This window comes from Bos indicus x Bos taurus, chromosome 8, assembly GCF_003369695.1.
Source record: "Bos indicus x Bos taurus breed Angus x Brahman F1 hybrid chromosome 8, Bos_hybrid_MaternalHap_v2.0, whole genome shotgun sequence".
NCBI lineage: Eukaryota > Metazoa > Chordata > Mammalia > Artiodactyla > Bovidae > Bos > Bos indicus x Bos taurus.
This window is the reverse complement of record NC_040083.1, coordinates 101,521,777-101,542,134: the sequence shown is the minus strand read 5'-3', so window position 1 is coordinate 101,542,134 and position 20,358 is coordinate 101,521,777. Positions and strand designations below refer to the sequence as shown.

At 41.0% G+C, this 20,358-nt stretch overlaps 1 protein-coding gene across 1 annotated transcript in view; it reads left to right on the top strand.

The window, feature by feature from the left end:
- SUSD1 (sushi domain containing 1) overlaps positions 1-20,358 on the top strand; it is a 137,212-nt gene that overhangs the window by 56,120 nt on the left and 60,734 nt on the right. The window contains exons 7-10 of the mRNA XM_027550509.1: positions 3,763-3,860; positions 4,479-4,665; positions 13,052-13,161; positions 17,642-17,834. Coding sequence (XP_027406310.1) covers positions 3,763-3,860; positions 4,479-4,665; positions 13,052-13,161; positions 17,642-17,834 — 588 coding nt within the window. The remainder of the gene's footprint in view (positions 1-3,762; positions 3,861-4,478; positions 4,666-13,051; positions 13,162-17,641; positions 17,835-20,358) is intronic.

The window sequence follows — 20,358 nt, the reverse complement described above, 5'->3', positions numbered from 1 at the left end:
TCCATACAGGTTACACCTAGGACTTTGGACCTGCTTAGATGTCTTCCCCACTCTTAAGCCCTGAAGCTGGGAAGCGTTGCATGGCCTCCATGAAGCTGGCTTCCTCAGTTCTTCCAGTGAGAGTGGTGGCTTCTTTCTCGATACCCTGTGGTACTTGTGTGTAACTTTGTTCTGATATTGATGGAATCATGATTTATCTGCTTGTGTGTTAGCTTCCTCCATTAGATACAGTGTTCCTCAGGGAAGACTTACCTTCTGATCATGAGCCCAGTGCCTGGCAGGGGAGGATGTTTGGTGTTCAATGATGGTTCAGTTAAGGGTCAATGGTGAATAAAGTGCCCTGGACTCAGATCCAAAGAGAACTTCCAAAAGTGTTTTAAGTTTTCAGTACTATTAGAATGAAGGTGTAGCCTCCCAAGTCATCTCTTTTAAAAGGGCAGCATGAATGTAGATGTTTAATATCTTTGTAACATTTACAAAGCAGTCTTTCCAGCTGGTATGTAGACACCTGGAGGGAAGAGCAACTGAATTTTGTTCAACTACTCCTTGGGATGAAATAGCTGACCTCCCTACAAAAAGATCTGGGTCCCATCTGTGCAGAGCGCAGGGCACAGGCTGGAGGCAGATGGCATTTCTGAGATGTCATTTGTGGTTGTCATAGTGAATGAGCAAAAAGGAAGAACAAGACAGGAAACTTTCATGTCTCCTTTCTTTTTTTTTTTTTTTACATTTTAGGATAACAGGGTTAGAACTTTTTTTAAAAATTTAGACTTATTTATTTTAATTGGAGGCTAATTACTTTACAATATTGTATTGGTTTTGCCTCATGTCCCCTTTCTAATCTCTGCTTGGGTGGCAAAGGGTCCCGAGTGGGAAGGAAGTATGCTTTAATGGCAACTCAGAGACAAGGTGAGGAGTGGGGTGTTTCCTTTTCCTTCTGGACCAGGGGGTGAGTGTCGGGGGCTGTGGGAGTGAACAGAAGAGTCTAGAACTCTGTGCTTTGATGGGCTGGAGAGGGAAGGGGCTGGGAATATTTGGGACTTTTTCAAGCTGACAAAAGACTGTTGCCAGTGTCATCATCATGCTACCCAAGGAAGTGAATGGATTGGATCTTTGCATCCATCAGAGTACCCATGTCCACACCTGGAATATTTCTTTGATTTCAAATTATTTGTGCTCCAGGAAGATGCACTGATGTAGTGACCCAGGAGTGCAGTAGATGGGCACACTTGATCCTCTGGGGTCTCTCCAGAAATTTGCCTCTTTTCCTCTTCCTGCCTGCATTTATTCCCACTTACTGTCAGCTCACTGGGCTTACCCATTACCAGGTCAAGTGTGACATCAAATCTCGGCAGTGCTGCTGATTGGGTGATTTAGTAAAGATATAAAATCTTCCATGGGCAAGGGGGTCAGTAGATTAGGGTCTATCTAAAGGTAGCATTGGTTCTGAGTATGAAGAAATGGGGCTTCCCAGGTGGCTCAGGGGTAAAGAATCTGCCTGCTAATGCAGGAGACGTGGGTTTGATCCCTGGGTTGGAAAGATCCCCTGGAGAAGGCAGTGGCATCCCACTCCAGTATTCTTGCCTAGGAAATCCCATGGACAGAGGAGCCTGGACAGGCTACAGTCCATGAGGTCTCAAAGAATCTGACATGACTGAGCAACTAACATACACACACACACACACACACACACACACATCCCAGGAAGCAGGAGTGAAGGCTGAGGTGGGCAGAGCAGGGAAGGAAGCCAAGCCAGCATGAGGATTCCTTGTTGCCCTGGTCCTTACTGAGTGCACGTGATCGCTCCATCAGTGTAGCAGCTCCCTGGGGAAGCTTTGTCACAAGGGGAAGAAAAGTAAGGGCAGATTTTTCCAGTACTTCCTGTCTTTCAGAAAGTGTCCATTCCCCCCCACTTCCAGGTTGCACATGCAGCAGGGAAACCCCAGCCTGGGAGACAAGACATGGTTATGTTGTCAAAGCTCAGACAGGGCAGGAGCAAGGGGCATGTGAGCTGAGAGGATCTAAAACATCCATAAGGGGCATCTGCTTCAGTGGGGAAGCTTGAACGTAGGCTGGGGAATATTCCCCTTTGGTGAGATGTTGATTCTCTCCTCTAGAGGTGATAGTTTGGTAACTTCTACCTGCAGGAAATAGGGCTTCCCTGATAGCTCAGTTGGTAAAGAATCCGCCTGCAATGTAGGAGACCCTGGTTCAACTTCTGGGTTGGGAAAATCTGCTGGAGAAGGGATAGGTACCCACTCCAGTGTTCTTGGATTTCCCTGGTGCCTCAGCTAATAGAGAATCTGCCTATAATGTGGGAGACCTGGGTTCCATCCCTGGGTTGGAAAGATCCCCTGGAGAAGGGAAAGGCTACCCACTCCAGTGTTCTGGCCTGGAAAATCTCATGGACTGTACAGTCCATGGGGTCAGACATGACCGAGCGACTTTCACTTTCACCTGCAGGGACTTTTGTTCCTTTTGATGCTGTTGTAAGTGAGTTTTTTTAAAATTTCATCTTTGGCTTGTTCCTTAATAGTGGACAGGAATGCAATTGCTTTTTGTACATTGACCTTGTATCCTGCTACCTGGTTGAAGTTGTTTCTTAGCTTTAATTGTGTGTGTGTGTGTGTGTGTGAATTCCTTAAGACTTTTTTAAGACAAGAGCATGTCAGCTGCAAGTAAAAATAGTTTTACTTATCTGCAGGAAATTTGTTAAATAGAGAAAAAGCTAAGTCCTTTCCCCATTCTCATCTGAACAACTTCCTAAGTCATTTACTAGGTTCATTGGAAACTGTTATCTCAGGACCCAAGGCCATAATACAGTTTCCCACATTGCTAAATTTATTACATGAAATATGTACAGAATATTTATTTATTTGAAAAATTTTAATTGGAGAATAATTGCTTTACAATATTGTGTTGGCTTCTGCCATATAACAACGTGAATCAGCCATAAGTATACATACGTCCCCTCCCTCTTGAGCCTCCCTCCCACCCCATCCCACCCCTCTAGGTTGTCAGAGTACTGCATTGAGCTCCCTGTGACATTCAGCAACTTCCCATTAGCGATCTATTTTACATATGTAATGTGTATGTTTCAATGTTACCCTTTCAATTGGTCACCCCCCCCCCCACTGCCGCCACATGCAGAATATTTAAAAGAAACAGAACAACTTAAAGAAATTAGTGGCTTCCTGATAAATCAGGTTTAAATGGTTCCAGGGACCTCGTGGAGAATTTATTTAGCTTACCCGCAACAGGCTGCTCCTGAGGAATGGTCATGGGTGGTGATCTGTGTCATTTTCCTCCTGGGAACAGCAGTGACCTGGCGATCAAAACGCTCCATCAGTCGGTGGGATGAGGGAACTGGAAGCTGGTCTAACCTGCGCAGCTGCAGGGAAGGTTCAGGGCTCGGCTCTGGGTCCCTTTCCTTCCCCCAGGAATGGAATGCCAGTGGCATCCAGTGGCCTGTCAGACCAATCACAGGCTGGAATTCTCACTCGTACTTAAGGGAATTCTCAGCCTTTTCTTCCACATCAGGTAATGGGCCGAGCTCACTCATGATAAAGTTAAATTGGGTGATTGGCCTGGGATAGCTTGAACTGCTGATTTGGTTTCTGAATCCTAGTGTGAATGGTGACCAGCAGAGAGACCAGCTGGGCAAGTAAACAAAGTCATGCCCTCTAAAGGGCTGGCCATTAGGATTTTTCCAAAGTCTTTTCATGCATTTTGTTGAGTGGATTCTTTCTTTTTTTCTTTTAGAAATAATTATAGAAATTAATGAGGTGTCAGTGTTTAATAACACCTGTGTGAGGTGGCAAATAAACCCAGGAAGAATAAACTCCAAGATCGAATATGTGGTAAGTGAAGTGAACTCCTTTTTTTTCTGCCAGGGCAGAGATGGTTACCATGGGAATGAGAGTCAGAGGAACTTGCTTCCGGAAGTGCTTCTCAATCAAATAGCTCTCCAATCCCATAGTCCTTTTTAAAGTGAGTAGAGTTTTTCAGATATCTGGATTATTTTATTTTACATGTGGTGTTTAACGTGCTTGTCATCCTCCAGGGTGTATGCGTGGGGGGTGTATTTATATTTGGCATCATCATGATTGCTTGTTTCCAAGCTCTCGTGTGTCACTCCCCCAGAGCCTGGAAGCATCTGCTGCCTGGGTGACAGGATGCAGCGAGCGAGTCTCGGGTTGTGACTGCCTCCATTGATCGCTGGTCATTTGAGTGCAGGATAGCACTCCTTAGAGAAACTCCCCATTTTATGTCACTTCTCAGGGTTTCTGGACTATCAGGCTGATCAGATTTCATCATCAGAGACCAGATAGCAGAGGTTCGCCCTGTTTGCCTGCCCCGGGGTGAGCAGTGCAGTATAAAAGGGAGTAGTAAGAGAGCAGTTTCCCCCACTACAAAATCTATCTTGGTTGTTTTCAGTGGAGTCACGGTGGGTTCTCTTGTCTTTTCCCCTCACAAAGATATACATAAAAGGACAGCGGTTGGACCCCCTGGAATCAGGTCATGAGGAGACAGTTAATTTGACCACAGAGAGCAGGACCCCAGAAGTGTGCCTAGACCTGTACCCGGGCACCAACTACACCGTGAACATTTCTACAGCCCCTCCCCGACGCTCCGTGCCAGCCGTCACTGAGTTCCAGACAGCTGGTAGGTGGAGGTGAAGTCTCATTTCCTCCTAGAGAATGCTAAGCGCAGGATGTGGGGAAATGTGCTTCAGAATCCACAGGTCAGGAGAGTTCACAGTTACTTTCTAAGGTTTGCAGCCAAGGGGTTAATTACTCCAGGGGTCAGAACCAGAGCGGAGCTAGTAGGAAAGATTCCTGTCCTAAGGATGCCAGACTGAATGGGCACTGATGTATGGATTCTCAGCTGGGTCCTCTAGTTGACGTGGAAGGTAACAAGAAGGCATTTAAAAGACAGCAGTAGGCAGTGATGCCCTCTGTTTCAGTTGTCCACGGCAATAGAGGGTAGCCATCTGGCTTATCTTTGGTGGGAAACTCAAAAGTCATTTCTTACTCTTGCCTATGACAAAGGAGGAGCCAGGGAGGCTGACCCAGGAGCTGTACATCTAGGATGAGAAGTGACCCCAGGACTGATTAGGGGTGGGGATTCAAAGTGAGGGTGAGCAGGTGGAGAGGAGGAGGCAGCCTTAGGATGCAGGAGGGTAGAAGTTGGTTGGAAAGCAGATTGGAGGGAAGGAGCCTCAGGAAGTTGTAATAAACACTAAGGCACATAGATATCATCTGGATTTTTATATCATCATGACAATTACAATAAGTTTTTTTCAGCACTCTGGTTGTGGGATGTCAAAATTAATTAAATTCTTTAAAAGCAAACCTTGAGAAGCCATTGGTGTCATTTATTGTCTTGTATGAGTTGAGGTAGTTTTCAGCTAGGTATTTGATATCCTATTTAAGAAAACCTACTTAAGTTGGACCATAAAGGAAGCTGAGTGCTGAAGAATTGATGCTTTTGAACTGTGGTGTTGTAGAAGACTCTTGAGAGTCCCTTGGACTGCAAGGAGATCCAACCAGTCAATCGTAAAGGAAATCAGTCCTGAATATTCATTAGAATGACTGATGCTGAAGCTGAAGCTCCAATACTTTGGCCACCTGATGTGAAGAACTGACTCATTAGAAAAGACCCTGATGTTGGGAAAGATTGAAGGCAGGAGGAGAAGGGGATGACAGAGGATGAGATGGTTGGATGGCATCACCGACTCAATGGACATGAGTCTGAGCAAGCTCCGGGAGTCGGTGATGGACAGGGAAGCCGGGCTCAGAGTCGGACATGACTGAGTGACTGAATTGAATTTAAGAAAACTCAACCTTTAGGTATTGCTGCTGCTAGGAACTGGGAAGTAACATGAATGTGGCAGAAATAAATGAAAAGTGTGTTAGTCTTTAAAATATCATTCAGACTATGAAATTATACAAAATAGGTCTCAGGGTACTTGTATAGAAATAAAATGATTTATTTCTAAGTAAAGACTATGTTAGGGAAAGATATTGTCAATTTAATATGGTAACTAATTAGAGAAAATTATTCAAAGTTAACAATAAACTACTGTAGATTTATTAGGAATAAAAAGATCATCCTAGGACTCCAAACTCATCTGTCCCTGTTCAGTCAATGACAGATTGCTGTTCATTGTCCGCTGTTTTTACTAACATCCTCTTCAACCTTTCCAAGTTAATTTCAGTTGGGGCAAGCATGGTCTTTGGATTCAGACAGACCTGGATTTACATCTTAACTCTGCTGCTTAAGAGTTGAGTGACCCTGGCTGAGTCTGTTAATGTCTCCAGACCTCCTTCTGTCTGAAATTTTAAGTGGAACTAGATTAAATTTGCAAGTTAATCTAGTGAGGATTGGGCTTTATATTGAATTATCCCAACTGGGTACAAGGTACATTTCTACATTTTCTCCATATCTACTCGAGTTTTGTCTTTCCTGTTTATTTATGCCTTCATGTGAAGATTTGTCATTCTGTTCATTTAGATCCTGCACATTTAGCCATCTGATTTCATGATTAGCGTTATGCCAGTTCTCGTTAAATGAATTGGGAAGTTTTCCATATTTTTATACCCTGGAAAAGTTTATATCACTTCGGGATTATCCCCTTTCTTTAAAGCTGGACACACTTGCTCATAATGTCATTTAAGTTTCATCCCTTTGGGAGATAATTCTTTGATGACTGTCAATTTCTTCTGTGGTTTTGGGGATTTGTGTTTCTTACATATTCTTGAGTCAATTTTTATAATTTATACTTTCTTAGAAAATGCCCATTGAGTTGTGATTTTATTTTTTATCTATTTATTTTTAATTTTTTTTAATTAAAAAAAATTTTAATTGGAGGCTAATTACTTTACAATATTGTGGTGGTTTTTGCCATACGTTCACATGATATATTGGCAGAATGTCAAATGGAATATTTGTTGACAGCTCCTCTGGAGTTATAGATTATATATTCCCAGGTTATTTTGATTCCTAGTTTTGTGTTTCTTTCTTTTTAACACTTGCTTTGCTTAGCTTGGGTTGTCTGTTTCATTACTATTCTTTTCCCTGAAGAATAATCTTCTGGGTTTTTAAAATTATTTTTTATCTCATTAATTTCTCTCATTTTTAAATTTCCTTCTCCTGGATTCTCTTAAGTTGATTATATTGTTCTATTACTAAATTCTTGAGTTAATTGCATAGTTCAACTTATTTCCATTATTTTCTGTTTGATGATAAAAGTCTTCAGTTCTTCTTTCTCCCTTCTGGATTTGAACTTTGGTGGAATTCCTTAGGCATTTATACATATTCTCTTTATTTTTACTTTCAAGACACGGTGTAATTGCTATTCTGATTTTCCCTTGATGGAAGAATTATTTATGAGGGTGTTAATATATGTTCCCTTTATTTTTACTTTCAAAGCATTATATACTTGGTATTTTGGTTTCCCCATTGATTGAAAGATTAATTATGTATGTATCAAGTGGTAGGTTTAAAATATTCTCAACATTTACACTTTGCTGTTGATTTCTAGGTTTTTTTTTTCAATTTTAGTATTCTTTGGGGGGGATTTGCTGACATTTTCTTGGGGTTTACTATTTGGCAAAGTTTTGCAATACTGGGTGTAGTGTTTGCTTTTAAATGAGGTAAGACTTAGTCTTCAATCAACTTTAGTGGTAAGGCTTTTCAGGACTTCTGTTTTTGTTGTTGTTATTATTTTTTGCTTATTTAGATTGCCATTCTTCTCAGTTTGTCTTGTACATTCTGATAGTTTGTCTCACACATTTTGATGTTATGATATTTATGTTCATGATTGATGTCCTAATTGTAGATTCTAACTTGCACTATTAACAAGTGGCTCACTTTAGCCTATTTAATACTTTTTTTGCCCTGATTTTCTTGACTTCTTTGTGCTCTGCTTGCATGATATGCCTTTGCCCACTTTTCTTCTTAAAATCTGTCTGGATAATACTGCTATGGATGTACTTGAGGAGATAGCATATGTTGCAAACGTTTGTAAGAAAAATAGAGTTAATCCATTTACACAGTAGTGTTTGTGATATGGTTTTCCTTTCTTCTGTCATCTTAATTTTTTCTCTTTTTAATGCTTTGTTGCTATGTCTATTGCATTCTCTCTTTGCTGCACAAATGTTCTTTTCTCAGTGATTCAGACGGTAGAGATCTTGCTTTTATTCGGTACTACACACTGAAAAACAAAAACAAAAAAATCCTATTTGAATGTGTATTTCTCTTATTACCAGTGTCGAGACTGGAATTATGTTGACTTCTCCCCCCAAAAGACAAGGAAGTTAGCATTTTTTACTTCCTTTTATTCCTTCCCCTTTTGCTTTCCTTTTGCTACTGGCTTAATACAGCTTTTTATTGCCAGCCTCTTATTTTAAATAATTTTTAACATGCACTACATCTTTTAAGAATTCATTTTTATATAAACTTATAGCAATATTTATAACAATTATATAAACAGCTGTATGTTTTCATGGTTTTAGTGTTTACTAGCGGTTCTTTCATACCAAAGTTTTCCTGTTTTCCTCTATTTTTATTTCTCTTTCTGCATCGTGATTTCTATTTTCTTACTGAGGAATGGGATACTTTCTGAGCCCAGGATTATCTGAGAACCTCATTTTGTTGTCTTCACAAGTGAATGGGAGCTTGATTGAAGATAAAATTATTGGACAAAACCTTTGTTGTCAGAATCCTGGAGGTTTCACATTGGCTTTGGGAATTTAAAATTTTGAAAGAGGAATTTGAAGGTGTGATTTTTTTTTTTTTCAATCCCATGTAGACAATCTGATCTTTTTCAGCCTGGATATCATAGTTTTCTTTATATGTGAAGTTCCAGACTTTAATCATTTACTCGTGCATGTGGTAAATGCTTATTGACCACTTACTATGTGTTTGACAGTTTTGGGCATTGGGAATTCAATAGTGAGTGAGACAGAAATCTTTTCTTTCATGAAGTTTCAGTCATGGGTTATATACATGTTAATGTTTTTCACAGAGTTTTCCTACAGCCCTGTAAGTTTTTGGATCCTCACATTTCAGTCTATCTACACATTAAGAATATTTTCTTTCATTAAGTCTCTGAGTATTGTTTTTGTTTGTTTGTGTCAACTTAAAAAAATATGCACAGTGTGAGAATTGAGAGTTAAGTTTTATTTGGGGCAGTATGAGGACTGCTGCTTGGGAGGCAGCACCTCAGATAGCTCTGAGAAACTTCCAAACTGTTCCAAAGACACTATATATGTGATTTTGATAAAGGGGGAGTACATGGAATCAAGTACAGATTTTTTGGTAGAAAGTTTCTGCTTGTCTCGTGAAGCTTCTGCTAGTCACAAGAAACAATCTTCACCAAGAAGGACTTTAGGTCTTTTCTCGATATGAAGAGATATAAGAATTGGGCTCATAAAATCAGCTCCTGAGGATATCTAGCTATCTGAAGACCTGCCCTGCCAGTCTCCCGGGAGCACAGAGTGCCTCATTTCTGCTCTCCACTCTGAACTCCTTCAGCGGGTGCTGCAGTTCAGCTGCTGCAGCAGCACATACTTTAATCTTTGTAGAGGTAGGTGACGAGCAACCGTGGCAAGTGCCGATTTGTGGTTGACATTTGTTTTTGCACTTCAAATACTCCTATGTGGAATTCCTTGTCTATCTGCATTGGTCTTCCATTTTCTCTCTCTTTTTTACATCCATGCCTTCTCCCTCTGCCCTCTGTGAGTATGTAGTAAGTTTGTTCTCTGGATGCATTTGTGCGTCTATGAGTTGACATTTCTGATGCACTTTAAATTCTGCTGCTGCACTTTCATTTCCTTTTGGTTTTTGTCTCTTCCAGTTCCTCTTTTATTTCTGCCTCTCTCAACCAGTTTCCTCTCTGCTATCACATTCTTCTACCATCTCATCCTTTATCTGTTTGAATACATCTTTAAAATTTTTTACTGAGTGTACAAAACAGATGTTGCTGAGTTTTGCCATTATTTTGCTCAATATTTTTTCAACAGTCTTCATTCTTTGCTTTCAAGGCTTTCAAGGCTTCTTCTTTGTAGAATCATTTCTTAGGCTCCCCCCTTTCTTGATTATGATTACTTACCCTTGGAAGTAAAAGTTTTATTTAGGGACTTCCCTGGTGGTCCAGTGGTAAAGAGTTCACCTTGCCACGCGGAGGATACAAGTTCGATCCCTGACAGGGGAACTAAGATCCCACAAGCCATGGGGTAACTAAGCCCGTGAGCCACAAATGCTGAAACCCATGAGCCACAACTGGACAGTTCGTGCATCCCAATGAAAAGATCTCCCCTGAGAACAAAGATCTTGGATGCTGCAACTTAGATCCGAGGCAGTCAAATAAATAAATAAGTAAATAAATATGTTTTTTAAAGTTTTATTTAGGATCGATATTCCCTTCATAATAAAATGGATGGCATTCCCTTTGGTCTTCCTTCTTATTGGATAATATTGATATGCTTATCTCAGATCTCATCTTGAAGGATTTACTGATGGTTGGATGATCCAGTGTCCTTTGAGGAGCAGCTGCAAGAAAGCCTCCTGCCCTGATTGAACACTTGGCTATCTTGGATCAATAAAACTGTAGCTCTTGTGTCAGCTCAGCATCACCTGGCTTCATATGGACCTTCGCCTACAGAGGCTGGAAGGAACAAGTCTCCCCTTTTGCCGACCACAGCTCTCTGTCAAATGGAACCTCCAGAGCCCCAGGCCTCCACTTAGAAGTCCTTCTCTGTTAATGATCTCCATTGTGCTAACGAGAGACTATTATTATTAGAAGTAGAAGTAGTGAGAATAAACAGTGTATGTAGCCTGGGTGCTTATCAGAATTGCCTGCTGAGTTAGAAAAAGAAAAGAAGAAAAAAACCCACCAGTGTCCAAGCTTTCCTGTAGATCTGCTGATGGGCATTTAGGATTGGGAGCCACCAGGCTAAGGGGCTCCAGCTGGAGAAGTCCTTGCTTCCAGCCCCAACTCTATGGGCACCAGTCCACCCTGTTCCTTCCGTTGAGATTTTGGGACCCTGTTCCTTTGCTTGGAAAGCATATTGCACAGAGCTCTCAGCCTTTTTCTTTGCCCAGATTCTTCCACGCTGAGCTACGTAGAAATATCTTCATGTTTCTGCATTATAGATGGCAGTCAACCCTTCTTTCCAACCCAGATGCAAATTGACCCATTTTTACTACTCTCCCGTCAATTCTGTCAGGGTTGGGGGTGGGAAGTGGGAACCAGATGCCTTTGTTCTCAGACCATAAGGGATATAAGTGGGAAAATCATATTGAGACAGGAACTCTGCAGACAATACTTCTGCTTTATGTTCTGTTTGTGTACAGACATATACTGTATGTGGTATTGCTCACACAGGTATACTTGGTATGCCTCAAAACCACATGCATACATGGGGCAATTTTTGTTTCTGGTATCCTTATGCAGTCTTAAAAATGAAAGTTGTGAAGGTATCAGAGAGCACTTGTGATAGGTCTTCAAATTCTTTCTCATAACCATATTTTTACATCTTCCAATAAGAGCTGCTGCTGCTGCCAAGTCATTTCAGTCATGTCTGACTCTGTGCGACCCCACAGACGGCAGCCCACCAGGCTCCCCCGTCCCTGGGATTCTCCAGGCAAGAACACTGGAGTGGGTTGCCATTTCCTTCTCCAATGCATGATAGTGAAAAGTCAAAGTGAAGTCGCTCAGTCATGTCTGACTCTTCGCAACCCCATGGACTGCAGCCCACCAAGCTCCTCCATCCAGCCAAGACTATTTTCTCCAAGCTGATTGCCTGGTGCTGCCTCTGTCAGTGATATTTAAAATTTGAAATGGACAATTCTGATTTTGAAGACAAAAGTTTATTGCTATCATTATTTCTTCTTAGGTAGCAAAGACTCCAGTGGGAGAAATACACATGAAAGGTTGTTATAAAAAGCTTCTCTCTGCTAAACATTGAAGCTTTTTCACATTTGTAGAAAATGTCCAGACTTGTTTGTTAGGAAATCTGCTTTTTTCTTGAAAATTAGCCTTGGTATTACTAGACTCTCTGTGGGGTCTTAACAAACTTCTTTTTTTTTGTTGTTTTAACTGCCTTAAGAAAATAGAACATCGAAGGAATGAATTAGACTGCAGGAGGCATGAAATTACTTTTCTTCTATACAGGGATGGAAATACATCTGCTTCTTGATTATTTTACTGCCTTAGCCCTCATCTAAGGAGCCCTGGAAATACTGTCTGCTGAGAACAAACATCTTGCTTGGTCATCTACTTTCTGGTCATCTTCTAGGTTGGAAACATTTGCTCTAAGAGTTCTAATCCCTGACCTTTACTTTTATTCAGCTTTCTCCTTATTCTCAGACTTTCTGCCTATTGAGATACTTACCTTCATGACATTTTACTTATGGGACAATCCAAATGATAGGATTAACTTTCTAAAATCTCACACCTTTATTGGTTAACAATAGTTTCATTTATTTTATTATTATTTATTGATTTTTGACTGCTCTGGGTCTTTGTTGCTGCACACGGGGCTCTCTCTAGTTGCGGTGAGTGAGGACTCCTTTCTAGTTTCAGTGTTCAGGCTTCTCGTTGCCTTGAGTTCTCTTGTTGCAGAGCACAGACTCTAGGGTACCCTGGCTCAGCAGTTGTGGCACCTAGGCTTAGTCGCTCCAGCATGCAGAATCTTCCCGGACCAGGGATCGAACCCACATGCCCTACATTGGCAGGTGTATTCTTGACCACTGAGCCCCAAGGAAAGTCCTACAACCGTTTAAAAATATATATACATTATTTATGCTTGTGATATAAAAAAAGTAACACGGATTGCTTGATTGCACAAATAGGAAATTGAGGGCCAGAGGGGTTAAGTGACTTAGCTAAGGTCATGCAGTTAAGAAGCTGTGGAGCCAGAACTTGGAGCCAGGTTTGATGCTTCTGCTGTTAAACATTCTGTTGGCTCTCGGAGTTGCAGTTGTCCTTTATCATGGTATGTTTTACTAGCAACATTTCCCTGTGTTCTTTCTTATCATTTAGGTGATGATCTCTTAGAAGATGATGGGATTTTCAATATTTCAATATTTAATGAAGTTTGCTTGAAATTGAACAGGCATTCTAGGAAAGTTGGATCAGAACGAGTGTATCAAGTAAGAAGATCTCTTATGCTATTCTTAATAAATTGTGTCACTTAAATATTTGGGTGCTCTCCAAGTGGGGATCCAGAGTATTTAAACACACGAATGGAATGAACTTCTAGATTGTTTAATTCTTATTTCTAGAGATGGATGCAAGACAGCTGCAAGTGAGGAACTAAATTGAAGGAAGATACTATATATATATATATATATTTAATTTTAATGATTTGCTATCATTTTCTCTGATATTTCATATATATTATATGTTATTAATATTTTGGTATATTAGTTGCAGCTGATTTTGTCATCAAATTCATACATGGAAGTGGGTTTTTAAGAAACTTCTTGCAGGGCTGTTGGTTCTCATTTAACTTGAATTTATAAATATCACAAATCTCAAGTAAAATTGTGAGTGTAATCAGGTAGGAACTGAGATTTGTTATTTTTGTGTCAGTTTCAGTTCAGTTCAGGCAAATTTTGCAAATTTGCCTCAGACTGATCTTCATTCTACCCCACTGCATTCATTCTGTCCGGTTGCAGTCACCCAATCCAAATTCTCATACAGCATAACAGAGTTCCTAGTACTTGAAAAATTAATATTTTTTAAAAAAGTGACATTCATATCTCATTTACCTTTTCTATTTACTGGGGAGAAAGAGTATCTACACTTAGATGGCTTTATATTCAGAGAAATTCTCCAGGTAGCTGCTTGGAACTTTCTAATTTTGTTCAGTTCAGTTCAGTTCAGTTGCTCAGTCGTGTCCGACTCTTTGAGACCCCATGGACTGCAGCACACCAGGCCTCCTTGTCTATCACCAACTCTCGGAGCTTACTTGAGTAAGCTTATGTCCATTGAGTTGGTGATGCCATCCAGCCATCTCATCCTCTGTCGTCCCCTTCTCCTCCCGCCCTCAATCCTTCCCAGCATCAGGGTCTTTTCCAATGATTCAGTTCTTCACATCAGGTGGCCAAAGTATTGGAGTTTCAGCCTCAGCATCAGTCCTTCCAATGAATATTCAAGACTGATTTCCTTTAGGATGGGACTGGTTGGATCTCTTTGCAGTCCAAGGGTCTTCTCCAACACCACAGTTCAAAAGCATCAATTCTTTGGCACTCAGCTTTCTTTAAAGTCCAGCTCTCACATTCATACAGTTTAGTGCCTAGCAAATCATCTGGCAGAGTGTAGACTAAGTATTAAATTAGAATTAATTCATCAACCGTTTGCCAGAAGAATATCATGTGTTAGGACCTGGAAATTCGGTCTGAATTAATATAAGCATACATGTAAACAGACAACTATAATTTGGTATCATAAGAGTTTTGATAAAAAGTAAATAAATGGAATAGGAGATGATGTTCAGGTACAGTTTTCTTTTAACAAGAATCAGAAATGATGCCGAGTCATAGACAGTAAGTGGAATTCACCAGATGAAAGATGTTGCGTGAGGTGGAAGAAGGGCACCGTGGGCACGTAGAGTAGCTTATTGGATAATCGAGAATGTGGCTTTTTGGAGGAACAGAGAAAACATGGGAGATGGGAAGAAATGAGACAAAAATCTGAGTAGTGGCCTGGTCATCCTTGATTCCTGTACTTTTGAACTTGAATCTTATTTTGATGTCTGTGTGGAAGCACTGAAGGATAAACAGGTGAGTGAAATATTCAAATTTTTATACTGGAAAGAACACTGGATCTAGAAATATATTCAGGTACCTAAGTAATTTAATATAAAATAAAGATGGTTTTTCAAATGAATACAGAAATAAATGGTTTGGAGACAATTGGTTAACACCTTGGTTAAGAGGATAAATGATTCTTACTTCATGGCCTACACTAAAATGATTAAAGAGTTCAATTTAAAAATTGCTATTTTTTTAATATGTCAGACAAAGATTAAGTAACATGTGTAACACTCTTAACGAATCCATTGGAAAGAAGTGAACATTCAAAGGGAGTTTGCAAAAGAGAATATGCTTACTGCCAAAACACACATGAGCATGTGTTATGCCTCAAAAAAAATATAAACCATGAGTTACCATAGTCTTTCTATAAACTTGGAGTGAATCCTGTTACACACAGCTGTGGGCACTTAAATTGGCATGACTTTCCAGAATGGTTACTTGTTAGGGTCTATCAGTAAATTTTCAGACATATACTATAATTTATTATGCAGACATACACAGAAAGGTTAAACTATCCTCTGAAGCTTTATTTATATTAGGGGAAATTGAAAACAACTTAAATGTCCATTAATAGGGATTTGTTCCAATAAATAATCATACATTCATCGGATCAAACACTATCAGACTCGAAATAGCTTCTGCTTCCTGCTGGACAGCATTTGCTGCTGTGGACCAATATTCGCACTGAAATAGTCTCTTTATCTCTTCTGGTCTGAGCCCTCTCAGTCTCCTTTACAAGATCTCTCTTCTGTCTGTGCCTTAAATTTGATTACCCCAAGGCTGTGCCTTCCCTGTTCTCTTGTCCTAACGTACCTGTATTTGGGTGTCTTACCCATTGTCTTGACTTCCGTGACCGTCTCCGTCTCCCAAGACTCCTGAGTCGACTTAGTTAGGGCTAATCTATTCTCTAAGCTCTGGGTCCTGTACCCCACCCCCTACCAGCTTCCTGTGCTCCCTTTAGCACTGTGTCTTCACATATGTGACTCTCTACCTGCAAAACCCTTCTTTCCCTCATTGTACCTGGCTAACTCCTGCTTGTCCTGCAGTGATCAGCTTGGTCATCTCCCTGGTGGGAGGCCTTCTCTGACTTCTTCCCCCAAATGCCATCCCTTCTTTGAATTGTTTTTCCTATCCTGACTTTTCACATCTGCAACTCACATGGGTAATGCCAATTTCCCCTTCAGTCCACAATTAAGATGAGGAAGCCTTCCCCGATCCCTAAGGAGGAAGGTCAGGTGGCCCTCCTGGGTACTCCTCCAGCCTCATGTGTTGTAACACTTATTCCTGTGTATTTTATTTGCCTGGATACTTACCTGTGAGTTCCTTGAGGTTGGGACCTGTATCTTATTTACTGCTGTATACCCAACACTGTATACTCTGGCTGGCAAGTAACAGGCACTCTATCCATTTGTAGGATTATTTAATGATAGAGAAAATTTTATAATATGTTGTTAAGTAAAAGGACTATAAAATTATTCAAACCGTGTGATTTCAAGTTTGTTAACTAGGAAGTAATTTTTGTTTATAGACTGAAATACAGGTAGTTTAGAATGAGACAGACTAAATGCAGCCTCCATAGTTGTGAGGTTTTTCTCCAGCAGATGGCAGCAGTCTAAATGTAGACGTGGGTGAGGTCAAACGTCTGGCTGGACTGAGTGCTTTCAATTGTCAAGAGTTGGTGATATTGAGAAGAAAAGCGTAAGGGCATTGAGGGTATCAGGCAAGGAGAGCAGTAGAAGTGATATAACAATGGTTTGGTTTTTTTTGAGATAGGTAGGGAAGCTGAGAGTGGGGGTGTTAGAATATTAGTAGACAGTTTTGAGTGAGGAAGTCTTAGGGGATTTCGTGAGAGCAATCAGAGTGGGAGCAAGTGGTCCAGAAGAATAGGGGATTAGGAGATCCTGGTGGAGCAGCTCAGAGGAGGACACAGTCTAGGCTGTGGATATGGGTAGCTCAGGTGGAGTGGAGGAACTTCACAGCAGTGAACTCAAGGCACTCTGAGACCAAGTTTTGATGGCTTATCTATATAAGGACTTTCATGTTACCCAAGAGAATGCTAGGAATGCTTGCCTCTGTCGGGGAGAGAGGAATCTCTCAATGAGCCAGGTGAAGAATGGCTGTGATGAAGAAGGGTAGAGGATGGAAGAGTCAGTGACACCAGCATCAAAGGAAACTCTAAAAATATGTACGTCCAGCTAAAGCACCAGATGATCATATGATCTGGGACTTTTACATTTTTTTTTCCTTTATAAGCCCCTATATTATATGTACATCTTGAGTTGGTGGTGGCCCCACTCCAGTACTTTTGCCTGGAAAATCCCATGGACGGAGGAGCCTGGTAGGCTGCAGTTCATGGGGTCGCTAGAGTCGGACACGACTGAGCGATTTCACTTTCACTTTGCACTTTCATGCATTGGAGAAGGAAATGGCAACCCACTCCAGTGTTCTTGCCTGGAGAATCCCAGGGACGGGAAGCCTGGTAGGCTGCCGTCTATGGGGTCGCACAGAGTCAGACACGACTGAAGCGACTTAGCAGCAGCAGTAGCAGCAGCTTGACATTTGGTTCATCTGAGATGTAGTTATGCATTTTAAGCTTAGTCTTATAGCTGGTTGAGGGGGAGGTTGCATAGGCTAGGTAGGGTAACTTTGTAAAGCTGTCACCCAGTTTAGCTTGCTATTGTATTAAAAATAATTCTCTGTGGGTGAGGATAAGTAGAAGGAAGCTCCTTGCTTTCTTTCCATTTTGCTTGTAGTATAGGTATCTGCAAGCCAAAAAAATTTAATGGATCCCTTTCTTTTAATCTCATGACAGTTTAAAGTTCTAGGTCGAAGGTGGTACCTGAATACTTTTTATCACGCAACATCGTTTAACTTTACTACGAGGGAACAGACGGCAGTGGTGTGTTTAGATCTGTATCCAGCAACTGACTACTCGGTGAATGTCACCCTCCTGGGATCTCCGGAGCGGCCATCAGTGCAAACAACAGTAACCACCGCACCAGCAGGTAGGTGGGGTGTCTTTCTGTTTGGGGTCTTAAGACAACAAGTTAAATGTGTATTGAACTACACAACATGGGGGAGCATAAAGAATGCTAGTCTTGGAGGCAAGAGACCTGGGTTCTCGGTCTAACAAACTGCCAGTTTTGTCTGGGGTACAAGGTCTCTGAATCTTCCCTCCCCCACAGGGGTGCAGGCTCAGAGAGGATACAGACCAGGAACTGAATGATTTACTCAGGAATCTCTAGGAGTAATGGATCGAGCATTGTGTAAGGTTTTCTATCTTTCGCCTCAAATTTAAGACAGCTGAAACCTAAAGGTAGACATTTGGGCAACTAGAACCAGCTTCCAGGAGTTTGGAAGTGTGAGCTCCACTGTGTTGGGCATTGGAGGGACAAGGAGGCCACCTGACTGGGTCTCATACAAGCACATTAACGCAACACAGAGAACAGTGGCCTAAAGCAGATTAGGCGCCTTCCCCTGTGGCTTGTGTTGTTGCTGTTTAGCCGCTCAGTTGTGTCACTCTTTGCGACCCCATAGACTGCAGCACAGCAGGCTGCCCTGTCCTTCACTCTCTCCTGGAGCTTGCTCAAACTTGTGTCCATTGAGTCAGTGATGCCATCCAACCATCTCATCCTCTGTTGCCCCCTTCTCCTCCTGCCTTCAGTCTTTCCCAGAATCAGAATCTTTTCCAATGAGTCGACTCTTCACATCAGGTGGCCAAAGTATTGGAGCTTCAGTTTCAGCATCTGTCCTTCCAATGAATACGCAGGGTTGATTTCCTTTCCCAATAGAAGCGGCTGTGTCAACTCCACAGCTCCCCCTAGTGGCAAGAAATGCTGATGTCGCTACAATTAATTGATTTTTTTTTTGACGTGCTGTAGCAGGAGCAGCAGCAGCAGGGCATTCAGCATCTTTAGTTCCCTGCTGCTGTTGCTGCTGCTGCTAAGTCGCTTCAGTCGTGTCCGACTCTGTGCGACCCCATAGACAGCAGCCCACTAGGCCCCTCTGTCCCTGGGATTCAAACTCGCACCCACTGCATTGGAAGTGCTGAGTCTTAACCACTGGACTGCCAGGGAAGTCCTTCTACAATTAATTTCTTTTGTTCTTTTATCAGTAGGGTTTAAGGGACAAATCTATGGACAGCCGGGCAGAGACGCTGCCCCCTTTGAAGGAAAGTAGTAGAGTAAGATAGGTCTTGCTCCTACCTTCCTGAGGCCTTTATCCTGTTCACCCACTGATCTTTGCGGGTCGAGAGTGAACACTTTGGTCTTTGTACTTGGAAGGCTCTGAAATATAATAGACACAAGTGAGGGCCATGCAGTACAGGAGAATGAAAATTCACTATTTTATTTTCCATCTCAGATTATGCTTGGTATCAACACACATTGCAAGATGAATTCCTCCTCACAGCATAAATCTAGCCCCCACATCCATTTCCAGAATTTGAATATACATTTCCTCCAACTGTTCAATCCTCAGAGGAATGAAAGTCTGAAATTAACACCTACTTCTCCTTGTAAATTAATATGTAAAGGCACTCGAGTCCCAGGTTTTTTCCTCCCCAGTGTTTTCTCTGCAAAGTCTCTGTCAGAGTGGCCTGTTTGTGATGGAGAGTGTGTTCTAGCTGTTACATCCTAGAAATCTTGTTTTTTGTAATAGACGTGACTTCTTGGTGGAGGTGCTGCTCAGTCACTCAGTTGGGCCCAACTCTTTGCGACCCCATTAACAGTAGTACTCTACCAGGCTTCTCTGTCCATGGGATTCTCCAGGCAAGAATACTGGAGCGGGTTGCCATTTCCTCCTCCAAGGGATCTTCCCAACCCAGGGACTGAAACTGCGTCTGTTGATCTCCTGCCTTGGCAGGCGGATTCTTTATCACTGAGCCACCTGGAAAGCCTATATTACTAAGGTACCTCCAAAGTTGAAGTAATCTTGAATTATCCCAAGTTTCATCTTTCAATGTCTCAACGTGAGGCCCAGAGTTACAGAACTTTGAAAAGCAAAATTAGGTGACAGCTGTACAACACTGTGAGTGTACTAAGTATCATCGAATTGTATACATTAAAGTGGTTAATTTTATGTTGTGTGAATGTCAGTGAGAAAAACCCGGTGGATTAGATATGTTTGTCTTGCTCCTGGGCCTCAGTTACCTTCTGCGTGATTCGTTATGTGACATAATTCAAGCAAAATGTTTAACAGAGTTCCTAGTACATAATAATGTACATAATATGTACATTATATTACATGATGATGCAATATGTTATTATATTATTATTATATTACATAATATTTTATGTAATATAATAATATTATATACATTATTATATTACATAATGTAATTATGTTACATATTATATTACATAATATAATAATATTATATACATTATTATATTATATAATGTAATTATGTTACATATTATATTACATAATGTAATATAATAATATTATATACATAATGTAATATAATATTATATACATTATTATATTACATAATGTAATTATGTTACATATTATATTACATAATGTAAT